The sequence below is a fragment of the Ceratotherium simum genome, chromosome 8, assembly GCF_057802395.1.
Source record: "Ceratotherium simum simum isolate JZ-2026a chromosome 8, ASM5780239v1, whole genome shotgun sequence".
NCBI classification, from domain to species: domain Eukaryota; kingdom Metazoa; phylum Chordata; class Mammalia; order Perissodactyla; family Rhinocerotidae; genus Ceratotherium; species Ceratotherium simum.
Genome location: NC_141907.1, coordinates 67,172,669 through 67,186,017, shown reverse-complemented (window position 1 = coordinate 67,186,017; position 13,349 = coordinate 67,172,669). Strand labels below are relative to the sequence as shown.

General features: G+C 38.8%; 1 protein-coding gene across 2 annotated transcripts in view; it reads right to left on the bottom strand.

Annotated features, from left to right (window-relative positions):
- Positions 1-12,882, bottom strand: part of LOC147916492 (uncharacterized) — a 37,464-nt gene extending 24,582 nt beyond the window's left edge. The window contains exons 1-4 of one of the 2 annotated variants that reach the window (XM_087434496.1): positions 12,556-12,882; positions 7,422-7,492; positions 4,254-4,350; positions 2,017-2,118 (exon numbers count right to left, since the gene is read on the bottom strand). In XM_087434496.1, the coding sequence (XP_087290622.1) occupies positions 2,017-2,118; positions 4,254-4,350; positions 7,422-7,492; positions 12,556-12,882 (597 nt within the window). Of the gene's footprint in view, positions 1-2,016; positions 2,119-4,253; positions 4,351-7,421; positions 7,493-12,044; positions 12,335-12,555 lie in introns of those variants that run through there. The other variant, XM_087434497.1, reaches the window with a different exon arrangement.
- Positions 12,883-13,349: the final 467 nt, after the last annotated feature.

Sequence of the window (13,349 nt, the reverse complement as noted above, 5' to 3'; positions counted from 1 at the left end):
GCAAGCGTACTTCAGATATGTGCTGTATACTACTCATTGTGTGACATCAGGAAACACATAACTGCTGATTGACTGTTTCCCTTATTGTGACCTTCGGAATAATCAACGGGTTTAGGTCTTTTGAGCCTGTTTCATCCATTATGAAATTCCTCATCAGCTTTTCACCTAATTTTTTATCATTGGTGATGACTGCCTAGACCCATTATTTCATTAGGGATTGAAAAATAGTGATATTTTATCACCTCTTCTTCATTTATTAGCTGGAATACTTGTATAAAGACCAAAAATCCCCTTTTTCCCATCAACTATTGGTTCCTTTGAGGTATAGTTCATATAGGAAAGTCAGAATAAATGCTTGACCCTTTTCTTTTATTTATTGGTTTTCAGAGTGATGAGGTGGATCCTTAGTATCTTCCAAAGTTGACTGATGAGGCTTTTTTTTCCGCTTTGGTAGTATCTAGGAATTCACGGATTTTAACATATTTGATGTGTTACAATCCACTGCAGTTATTATTCTTTTTGATGTTCAAATTATTCCATCACTTGCCCGTGGCAACCTTTCCAATGTGGCTCCTAAAGTCTTTTGACATGGGCACAGTAGATTTTGAACGCTTCCTTGTTTCTGATATGACAAAAAGTTTCTGACTTATGTTTCCTGCTCCATGTCTGGAGTCAGGCCTGGTTCCTTTTAGTGTAAAATGGTATTTAGAAACTATAATCTATACACTGAGGGGACACACTGCTACTGGGCTAGTCATTGTTTCTAGGGTTTTTCAGTGGCAAGGCTAGGAAACACTTTTTTTTTTTTAAGAGAAAATATATCATGAGATATATTTTCAATTAAATATTTTTCATTATTTAATTTTCAATTAAAATTTAGGATTATAAGGTTTTACTTAATTCTTTGACTTTACATTTATAACTCTTCTTGTTGAAAATCTTGATTCCTAATAACATTAACTCGATTATTCAAAGTAATATATCTGTATCTATATAAACCAATTTCAGAATAGCAACACCAATGTTATTAATAATAATGTGACACTTGAAAATAAATACTTTAAAATTGATTTTTAGTCCTTTTTTCATTAAGATGTAACCTCACTAGGAATATACAAATTACCATGTTTTAAAGTCACTTGAAATAAATTTTCTGTCTTTTAAGCCATCAACTCAAGACATAGTTTCTTTTATTTGCTTGTAAGTTTTAGGGATTATTTTTTAAAATTAAAATTTTTTTATTATGGTAAAATATACATAAAATTTACAGTTTTAATGATTTTTAACTGTATAGTTCAGTAGCATTAAGTATATTCATACTGTTGTGCAACTATCACCCCCATCCATCTCCAGAACTTTTTTCATCTTCCCGAACTGAAACTCTGTACCTATTAAACACTAACTCCTCCTCCTCCCTTTCCCCCCAAGCTCTGGAAACCACCATTCTACTTTTTTTCTCTATAAATCTGACTACTCTAGGTACCTCATATAAGTGGAATCACACAGTATTTGTCCTGTTGTGACTGTCTTATTTCACTTAGGAGGGACTACTTTTTAAATATTTAATTTAATAGTATTTTATAATTATGTAAAATATTTACATGGTTCCAAAATCAAATTTGCAAGAAAAGTTTCATTCAGAGAGGTCTAGTTTCTATTCCTGTCCCCCCATCCCTACCTAGGCAACCACTGAAATGTTTTTGGTTTATCCTTCCCCTGCTCCCCCTCCCTTTTTTTTTTTAACTATAAGCAAACAGATACATATATTTGTATTTATTCCCCCTTTCTTAAATGCTTGCATATAAGAATGGTAAATAAATAACAGTATACCCTACATACTTTCTCTATCTTGCTTTATTCACTTATCAATATATCATGGACATCATTCCTTATCATTATACAGAGATAGAAGTTCTCAGTTCTCATTTATCTTTACAGCTCTTAACTCATAATTCCCCACTGACTTGTCAGCTGTAATAATGACAATGTTTAGAAATACAGTTGGAGGTTACATACCATATAGTTTCCCAATACTTGTTGAAAATCTGCAGCAACTGCATTTGAAGGAGAAAAATGTTCTTGTGACATCAAAGGATTTCTCAGGAAAGTATCACTGACCTGGGGAAATTAATGGAAATATTCAAACTATATAGATAATTTCAACTGGAGAATTACAGAGCACATGTTTATTAGAAGCAAAGTCTGGCAGAAATCTGAAATAAAAGAAACTAGAACATTTCTAGACTTTTGGTGGCAGGCTGTCCTTTCTATTTAAAGATGCAGTATTTATGAAAACCATTCTTGCCCAGTCTTCTCCACTGCTGCAGTCCAGAGCACAACCTCATATCATGAGATTGCAGGTGCTACCTTGATATATCTGAGGACTTGAGGGAAAGAGCAGACATTTATGTCTGCCAGACAAGGAAAGATGGGAGTTGATGATATTTTCTAAATAATCATGCTTTTCATTTTCCCCTCCTGCCCCTACCCTCAAAATCCATCCAATGATGATAAAACAATCCCAACTAAATGTCATGATACTATCTTTCAAACCTTATAGGGTGGGCCGGCCCCGTGGCTTGGCGGTTAAGTGCTTGCGCTCTGCTGCTGGTGGCCCGGGTTCGGATCCCGGGTGCGCACCGAGGCGCCGCTTCTCCGGCCATGCTGAGGCCGAGTCCCACGTACAGCAACTAGAAGGATGTGCAGCTATGACATACAACTATCTACTGGGGCTTTGGGGGGAAAGAAAATAAATAAATAAAATCTTTAAAAAAAAAAAAAAAAAAAAAAAAAAAAAAACCTTATAGGGTTGTTATAGGACATTTTGAAGTCTCAAGAAGGAATTCTAACAATTGTTTGTACTTAATGTTGTATTCCTCAGAAATAGTGGTAAAATTACGTCGTTAGCAATTTTGTGTCATCTGGTTTTGGAAAGGTGGTAAAGTTGGGCTGTTTTGTCACAATGGCAGAGAGAAAAAAATTTAGAGTATAGTCAGTTAAATGGCTAACAGTGTTTACCATCTAGATTCTAACAATTGTCTAGGCATAACTGTAGAGTGAATTACAATATTAGGCCTTATAATCCTTGTTTCCAAATATGGTTACAGTTTGAGCTGTGTTAAAGCAAGTTGGTACACTAAACAAAATATATGCATGATTCATGAATGTGCCTGGAGAATAACTATTAGTAACTATAGTAGGGCTGATTGATTTTTCTGTTAATATTTTTTATTAGAATATTTATCCTGAATTACATATTTGTGAATAAAATTGAAGATTAGTATTATTTACTTTTTAAAATAAGAAACAAACATAGTATCTGGACCATAAAGTTACCAGCATAATAGTTTAGCCCTAGTCTGTCTCTGAGACTGCCTTTCATCAAGTCTCCTTACTCTGGCTGGAGATCAAACTGGGTGATAGTCAGCAACAGGTGATATCTGTTAAGAAGGTTCATTACCCTTTAAGAAATGTATAAAATCTCATGTATTTACATAAGTACAAACACATAGTACTCTGCCATATTTTATATTCACTGGCAATTTTCTGGTAAAACTTTCCCTAAAGATAGTATGTGTCTTGATTTAGAAAAAATATTTCTTTTCATTTAACTCTTATAATGATGATTCATATTTTCTACCAGAAGTCTTGTATGTAACTATTTGTAAATTAAATACATATGCTATTGAAAAAGCATATTAAATATTAGTAAAATTTAATTTCTTTCTTTTTCTTTTTCTTTTTATTTTTTTTATTTTTTTTTTAAAGATTTTATTTATTTTATTTTTTCCCCCCAAAGCCCCAGTGGATAGTTGTATGTCGTAGCTGCACATCCTTCTAGTTGCTGTATGCGGGACTCGGCCTCAGGATGAACGGAGAAGTGGTGTCTCGATGCGCACCCGGGATCTGAACCCGGGCCACCAGCATCGCAGCGCACGCACTTAACCACCAAGCCACAGGGCCGGCCCTCTTTCTTATTTTTAAAGAAGCAAATAAACATAAAGAAAAATTCTGATAGATCTGAGTGGATCGTCTTTGCAGATCTTGCTTTAGAGTCGGGGGAAGTGTGGAAGCAGGAGACAGATAAGGATGAGGGTAAAGAACCTCTGAAGGTTTCATGAACGGCTCTGCTTTGTAGACAGATGAGTGATCTGCTTTTGGTTAGTGACATTATTACTAATAAACTGTAAAACAGAGACCTCAAAATTTCAGAAACTGAAAAAGTCCTTAAAGTAATATAAGAAGTTACTTACATTTTTGAGAAATGCAGATGGTGTTACAGTATCCAGGGCATTGTCTGAAGCACATAGGTAAGTGATTCCATCAATAAAGAGAGTATGGTAGACAAAGCTTTAAAAGAATACATTCATTTACATGATAATACTGAAGAAATTAAGTACCCATGCAGAGAATTTAATTTCATTTTCAAGCTTTCATTAATAGTATAAAAGCTATATAGTTAACTTTTTATAATCAGATTAGAAAATCTTTCACATATTTGAAAAATTAAATTATGTTAAATAGAACCTCTATAAAATTTGAATATATATTTGAAATTGCATCAATAAAAATAAACTATAATAAAGAGGAAACTCTAATAACCTAATATACATATATTTGAAATGGCTTTGATAGAAGTCACTCACATTCTAAGACAGAATCAAGATTCTGACCTAATAGAAAATGCTATGTTCACTGATTTTTACTATCCCTATATTTTTAGGTAGACATATTTAATTTTGGCACTTCTTGGCTTTCTATTACGATAGATTAGATTTAAAAGTTGTAAACTGCCAAAACCAAATATTCTGGAGAACAAGATGAGTCAGGGGAGGGAATTAAACTCCCCTATAGTATTCTAAAGTGTACCTTATCCTGACCACTCCAATTTCTAGACCTTTTGTGCCTTCTCAGAGTCACACACAAGGAGGCTAGAAGACTTTTGGAAAGTGCCTCCATCTTTACTGACCAACAATCCAAAAAATTTAGTAATATGGCAATAAAAACGTGGCTTGGTGCCTAGGCTTTAAGCTAGTCATTTCGAACACCCTATATCCAAATGGTTAACAGGCAGCAGACCTGGTCAAATGCTAAACTGGATATACATGAGAATGAGGAAACTCAGAAACAGGTAGAAAAGATAATCTGGGAGACAGAAAATTTAAAGTATGTGCCCTTTCAGCATAAATCCTTCATATCATATCATGAATACAATATGCTACAAATATTTTTAATGATGATATTGATTGATACACATAATATCCAGTTGGAAAATATTTTTATTTCTAAATTGGGAGGAGTCTTTGCTGAAAAAAAGAGTTGCTAATTCTATCATCTCTCTAAAAGTATATAAATTGATACTGGATGTGAAAGGAGAGATTTTTAAAATTTACCTTTAGTATGTTATTAGTAACATTCAGAAACCATCTTTAAATGTTAAAAACCTTGAAGACCTGATGTCCAGGATACACTGTTAACTGACAAAAGCAATCTGGAGAAAAGTGCGTATGATGTACTACCATTTGTCTATTATTCTCATATGCTAACATAAGGGAAATTCAAATATACGTATGCATCTCTTACAGAAAAAGAAGAAATGGAAAAGAACATTATAAACTAAAAACTTATTCAAAACGGTTACCTATATAGGGGGAGAGAGAGTAATGTGGAGAGTAAAGGAATGAAAATTAGACTTCTTGAAGGCAACTTTTTCTGTAGATTTGACTTTGGAATCATATAAGTGTTTTGCATAATTATAAAATGTTATTAAATCAAACTTTCAGAGAGCAATCCCTAAAAATCAAAAACAAAATGAAAAAAAAAAATGAACGTAATTTTATATAGAGTTACTCCGGCAAGAAATGATGGTGGTGTGGTTCCTACGGCAGTGGTGGAAGTGGTGAGATTCTGGATATATTTGGAAGGTAAAGGCAACAGGATTTGCTGATGGGTTGGATTTGGATGTAAAAGAGACAAAAGTCAAGGATGACAAAGGTTTTAGGCCTGAGGATCTGGAAAGGTGATATGTGGAAGACTGCAGGAGGAGGCTTGGTTTTGGACATAAGTTTGAGATGCCTATGAGACATCCACCAGAGATGTGGAATAGGCAGCTGGATGAACGAGTCTGGAGTTCAGGGATTCAAGAGATTGAATATTCAAAAGATAGAATCCCTGGAGCTCAAAAGATTCAAATTAGAGTGCACAATATAAGTAAGAAAATAGTAGATGAGGAAAGCGTCTTTTTTTTGAAATCATTCCGGCTAAAAGTGAAAACAACACTAGAATCTCACCATTTTGCAACCTTCAATAAATTAATGGCGCTAGGGTATAGGCAATGAGTATCAATGGCTGCTAACATGGCAAAAGGAGATACAAGCAGATATTATATACCATCTGATGAAAAAACATCTATCATTTTGCCAAAGAGATCACGCCTCTGGATCCAGCTGCTTGCAACATGGTGAACTACATTTTGAGTACGCGCTCAGCAAAACTAGATTTGTGGGAAACTCTAGGTTTTTCAACAATAAAGTGTAAGGAAAGGAAAGGGATGGAGGGGGAATATGTAGATTAAGGAGATTTAAAAGACACCAAATTAAAAAATGGGCAGGATTGGGCTCTTACGTCTAAGGATGCACATTTAGGTGCAGAGACAATGGAAAAACAGGATAAGTGACTGCTATAGAAGCTGGAATGGTGGTTGATTTGGGGAAGAGAGAGAAGCTGTAAACAGGACAGGACACATGGGTGGGGAGTTTTTGGGTGGCTGGTAGTGCTCTATGTTTTTGGTTTAGAGGGAGTTGCAGTTGGTGGGGGGGCTTCCCTTGTAAAACTTCACAAAGCTATATATTTGCTTGATGTGGTTTTTGTATTTTGTTTTATTTTACAATATAAAGGTTAAAACAAATCTATTCAAAAAAACAATGACGATTTTAAAAATAATAGAAGTTCTGTTATTACCCACCTGTTCCTTTACTGGCAAAACGTTTTCAAGACTGTTTTAGGCCATACCATGTAAGGCCCCAAGTAAAACTTGGAGCGGTCTTATTAAAGATATTTTCAAGTGGAAGTTTTCTTTTTTATTAACGAAATATTTTGAGTTTACCAAAAATGGATGGATAATAACATTTCAAGAACACTTGTAGACCTACCATCCAGTTAAAATGTTACAGATACAATTAATGTCCCCTGTATACCCTTCTTCAATTTCTTCTCCTTTCCCTTTGTAGAGGTAACTACTATCTTGAATTTGGTGTTTATCATTCCCATTCATGATTTTATACTTTTACATATAGAAGTTCTCCTTTCTGAGGGTTCAATCAAGAATATGTGCTACTAATTTTTTTCCCCTCATGTCATTATCATTGGAATTATAAGCTGGTAATCATTAATAAGTAGACTTTTGTTAGAATATGCCTTACCTTCCCATTTGAATTATGGTCTTTGGTTCAGCTCTAAGAAGCACTAATCTAAGCACTGTTGATGCTGCTTCCTAAAAATAAATGGTTAGCATTTACTTTGTAGAAGATTGTGGTGTCTTTCATTATTCCTCTCCTAAATTTACCAATGTTCTGATTAGTTTATTAAGGAACAACTGTTTACTAGGAGAACTAATGAATGGTTATTCATAATGCATAGTAAGAGGAAAGTTATGAAATATTCATATGAATCTGAAGGAAAATGTTAAAATTACATATAAATATACACATACTTTGTGTATATACATATAAGTGTGCAAAGATAGGTTGCACTAATCAGTCTTATTTTTACAGTCACATCTTATATATGGCTTCAAGGCTGGGAAACACTATCTAATAAAATTATCTTTTCAGTGACCACTAGTCACTGAAACTATACATAAAATGTTAATGGATTAAAAGTATTCAGCTATTATTCTCTGAATACTCTAAGAAGTCTTCTATCTTTTTTTTATTAAGATAAAAATTTTTATTCACTATTATTCACTGATCTCTTTCTATAAAACAAATAATTGCTAAGATCGCTTATACCTATTTCTTATAAGGCTCATTCTCTGGGGGAAAACTTGCAAGGTATTGAAATTATCCAGAATACCTTAAATAAGGTTAATCCTATGGAATCCCATTAATTTACTAGGCACTGTACACTGGAAAGTCAGGGATGAAGACACTCCCTGTCCTGAAGGAGTCTGAAGGCAGGAACCTGAAAGTTACCTAAGAAGACTTGAATAGCCATGCTCCTAATTAACTTTTCCCTTTCCACATAATGACGCTTGAAATAAAAACTTTTCCGGAGGGTACAGCTTATTATTAATGGTAGAGAGTAATGCTTGAAATTTTTGATACTGCCTGAAAAATCTAGGCAGTGTGCTCTGGGAAAGGATTCCTAAGACACATGAAAAATTAACGGAATACATAAACTTTCAGTTACTCTATTCTCGTCACTGGAACATTCCTCTAGCTTTCCCCAGTGTCTCTTTTAGAGTATACAAACAATGAAATCATAGCAAAATTGGAAACAAAGCAAATGGCAATAGAAGGCAGTAAAATGAGTGATAAACTGGGCTCTCGTTCTGTTTCTGCATTAACGTGCTGCACAACTTAAGAAAGCGACTTGTCTGGATCTGTTTCCTTGTGTGAAGAATGAAGGGATTGGGCAAGATGATCCCTAGGATGCTGTCCAGCTCCAGGACCCTATAATAGCAGTTGATTTGATCTCATCATTAAGCTTTGGTAGATACTAATATTTTTCTAATGAATATAAAATATTTGTGACATGAATATTTAGCACTGAGGAAAGACAGAACTGTCCCTTAAAGCTCCTTGTCATCCTTTTTCTTCTCCCTGGTCAGCTTTCTGACAGCAGTCATTCCAAACCTTTAATCCTTTCCTCCAATTGCATACTGCCCCACCCTGTTCCACTTTCTTACCTTCCTGCATGCTTCATAAAGAGAGGCCATTGGGCTTACGAACTCCTTCAACTTTATGTCTCTCTCCCTTCTTAATTAATTAAATGTTTATTGAGAACCTACTATGTACTAGGCATTGTACACTGGAAAGACAGAGATGGAGAGAGTCCTAGTCCTGAAGGAGTCTGAAGGCAGAGCAGAGAAATAAAAGATTCCATTTCAGCCTGGTAACGAGTTTGGTAAAGACATGTAAATTAGCCTGGGTACAGAGAAGGCTTCAAGGAGAAAATGAGAAAAGTCTCAAAGCAAAGAAGAGGTTATACTGCTTAAAAGTGGAGAAAAGTAGGTTCAGGGAGAGGGAACAGGAGATGCAAAGCGAGATCCTACTGAGACTGGAGAACACATGAAGTTCAGGATAGCTGGAACACAGGGATATGTGGAGAAGAGAAGGAGATAATCATGGAAAAGCCCTACCAGGGAGGGCCTTGAATGCCAGGCTAAAGAGTATGGGTTTAATTTTGAATGTAACCAGGTGCCACCAAATAATTTTAAGCAGGGGAGTGGCACGATCGTATTTACTGTTAGGAACAATCACTTGAACAGCAGTGTGGAGACTGGTTTTGAGAGGGACAAGGCTAAGGTCTGGGGAGATCAGTTAGGAGCCATTTTCAATAACCCTGGTGAGAAGTAATGAGGGCCTAGAAGAATACATGGTTCAGAAACAAGGATTCAAGACACACTCAGAGAGACAGAACTGATCGAAGTTGGTGTCAAAGAACAAATGTGAAGGTGAAGAAAAGGGAAAACTTGAAGGTGACTCTGAGTTTCCAGCTTGAATGGCTCAGTAGAGCTACTCAGCAAGATTAGAAATATATGAGGAGGAATCTGTTAGGAAAGAATTAATTTAGTTCTTGACATGACATGTTTGAACTTCTACTAGGCCATCTAACTGTGGAGAGAGATTATTTTGGAAGTGGATTTGGCAGTGATCAAAGTAAAGGTGTCCATGGGTGTGAATGAATGTGTCAAGTTACAAGACGACTGAAGTTAGAATGCTGAGGACACAGCATTTAAGGGATTGGCAAAGAGGAGCGCCCCCGAGGAGACTAGGTTCTATGTCTATATCCACACCCCTCTCTTCCCCAGGAGAAAGAGGGCATTTCTCTAATCCAAGGCTCACATCTCTACTGCCACATTGGATTCCCTTCCTTTGTGCTCCTTCAGGTCTTGTTCCACCAATAGCCCCCTCCTCGCTTATACCTTCAACCACTTCTCCTCCTCCATTAACCTACATACATGTGCAGGTTTCCCTTGTATTAAAAAAATCAGGCCCCTTCCTGGACCATGCTTCTTCTAGCTTTCACCCTATCTCATTCTTTTCCTAAATTCTTTTTTTTTTTTGTGAGGAGATCAGCCCTGAGCTAACATCTGCCAATCCTCTCCTTTTTCAGCTGAGGAAGACTGGCCCTGGGCTAACATCCATGCCCACCTTCCTCCACTTTATATGGGACGCCGCTACAGCATGGCCTGACAAGCGGTGCGTCGGTGTGCACCCGGGATCCAAACCGACGAACGCCGGGCTGCCGCAGCTCAGCGCGCACACTTAACCGCCAGCGCCACTGGGCCGGCCCCCCTAAATTCTTGAAAGAACAGTCTAACGTCACTCTCCATATTTCCTCATCTCCCATTCACTTGGCCTAAAGATGTCTGGCTCCTGCCTCTACCACTTCTTTCATCACCTATTATCCTCTAATTGTTGAGTCAGTGAACATCTTTTAGATCTTGTTCAACTTCTTTGGGGCAGGAGACATTCTTATAACTTTCTTCTCTTGGCTTTCGGGATACCACTGCTCTCATTTGGTGACCCATCTCTCTATTCTGTTCCTAAACAGTGTTCTGCCTTTTCGTCCTTTTCTCTTTTCACTCTCTATACTTTTCTTGGGCAATCTTACCCATTTCTATTCTCTTTAACTGTTAGCCCTGAACCTCTGAGTGCTACCTATTCGACATTTTTATGACAAATCTTTTGGGAATAAGGTGGAGGAATAAATACACAAATAGATTGGCCATTTCCAAGAGGCAACAAAATTCAACCTGTCCCAAACTGCACTCTCTTTCTCCTGCATTCCCTCTGAGTCTCTCCCCTACAATCCTCCTTTGTCTGTAGATCCTATCTTGTTTAAGGACACTGAAGACAAAAATTTGACAAATCATCACATTGCACACCTGAAACTTACACAATGATATATGTCAATTATATCTCAACAAAGTTGGAGGAAAAAAATTTTAAAAACAGAAAAAAAAATTGAGGGGCCCACCCAGTGGCGTAGTGGTTAAGTTTGCGTGCTCCGCTTCGGTGGCCCGGGGTTCACAGGTTCGAATCCTGGGCATGGACCAACACACCACTCATCAAGCCATGCTGTGGCAGCATCCCACATACAAAATACAGGAAGATGAGCACAGATGTTAGCTCAGAGCCAATCTTCCTCAGCAAAAAAAAGAGCAAGACTGGCAACAGATGTTAGCTCAAGGCCAATCTTCCTCCTCCCACACACACAAAAAAAATTGAGAATCATCCTAGGCATGACCCTGTCCCTTATCCCATATATTCAACCAGTCACTAACTCCTGAGGATTAGTTTTACAAAGTCTCTTTAGGATCTGCCCCTTCTTTTCCATCTGCACTGTCATTGCCTTAGCCTAAACCCTTAGATCTCCTACATAAACTATAACAATACCATCCTAACTGGTTCTCTCCACTCCAATCCATCTTCCATATTATAACCAGACCAAATTCCCCAGAAGATGAATCAGATTTTGCTATTCCTCTATTTATAATCTTTAATTGCTCCTCAATTTCTCTAGGATAATAAAACAAACTAAATATAGGATACTTCATTAACTATCCTCTGCCCACTTTTCTGACCTCATCTTTAGCCGCTATACACTGCGACTCTGTGCTCTAGCCACACTGAGATTCTTGAGGTTTCCCAAACACACTGCGCTGTTCCCTCTGCATGGAATCCCTATTCCCCTTTCCTGTGCTAGGCTAGGACTAACTCTCAGAAGGCTTCTAAGCCAAGCACACTAACATCACCCCCTCTGTGGTCGGCAAGCAGCCACCTATCTTGAGTGCTAGAGGAGCAATCTCGACCTACCTCCACTGAAATACTTTTTACCCTGTAGGACAACTGTATATAGCCCCTGGGCATAAACGGACAACGAGTTCATCAAGTGACAACTCCAGGCGCCGTCTTCTCTTCCTTGCTGCATCCCCCACACCTTTACCCCAGGAGTTTGAAACCAACACACGTTCAGTAAATGTGTGTTGAACTGCAGGCCATTTCTCCGCGGGAGAAAGAAAATCTTTAACGGTCTCCGGAATTAAACGTGGCTGCAAATCACCGCCAAACGGGTAGCGTGCAGCGCCAACCCTAACCCCTGGACGGCGCCCGTGCGGCTCCGCAGTCCGGGAGCGCGCAGGGCTTCCGCCTGGGATTTACGGTCTCGCGGGCCCGGCCACGCGCGGGGGCGTGGCCTCTAGCGGGGCGGGGCCTCAAGCCCCCACAGCCCGCCCCGGGCCGCCCCTCAGCCCTGAGGGGCGGATACAGTGGGCGCCACCCTCGAAAAGCGGAACCCGGGAAGGCGGAGGTGCAGACCCAGGGGTACCTGATAGGAGCCTCCCGTCAGGGCCAGCTCCGCTAGGACCGCTCGGCCATTAGCAATGCAGCTGTAGGTGATCGTCATAGCGGGCGGGCCAGTGAGGGAAACGCTCCCGCCGGACCTAACCGCCCGCGACAACCTCGGAGCGGTGACTGGGGCGGGGCTCCGGGGGAGGGCGGTGCCTGCGCAGGCGCGAGGAGAGATTGATTGGCAGGGAGGGAGGCGGGGCCATCTCCCGCCTGGGCTGAGCCAGTGTTGAGACCCGGGGGGCGTCTCTAGAAAAACTGGCTTTGGGTGAGTGAAGCCGTTCTTGGTGGTCATCCTTAAAATCATTTAAGAGCCAGTTTACTTCACAGTGCTTACCTGCATATGATTCATCCACAGTCTAGAACATGTAAAATATAGACCTTGATTAAAAATAAAATTCATTCATTAACTCAACAAGCGTTTGTTGAACTCCCGCTGTGCGCTGAGTGCCTTAGATTAACGGGTATGCAAAGATGTAGGCCCCAGACCCTGACTTTGAGGAGTTAGTGTTCTAGTCATGGTTACGGAGGCACATGCAGACAAATGCCTGTGTCAAGGGATATGTTGTATGCTGTGATGGAAAGATCACCAAGTTGCAGAAGCTGGAGTGGAGGCAGCTAATTCTCCTGGGGAGAGGGAGCAAAGCTTTCAAAGTCACTGTCTGATTTAGAGGATGGGTTGGAATTCTCTAAGTGAGGAGGAAAGATAGCACAGTCTAAGCAGAGGAACGGCTTTGTAAAGGCTTGAAAGAAGGCAAGTGGGTTTAGGGAATG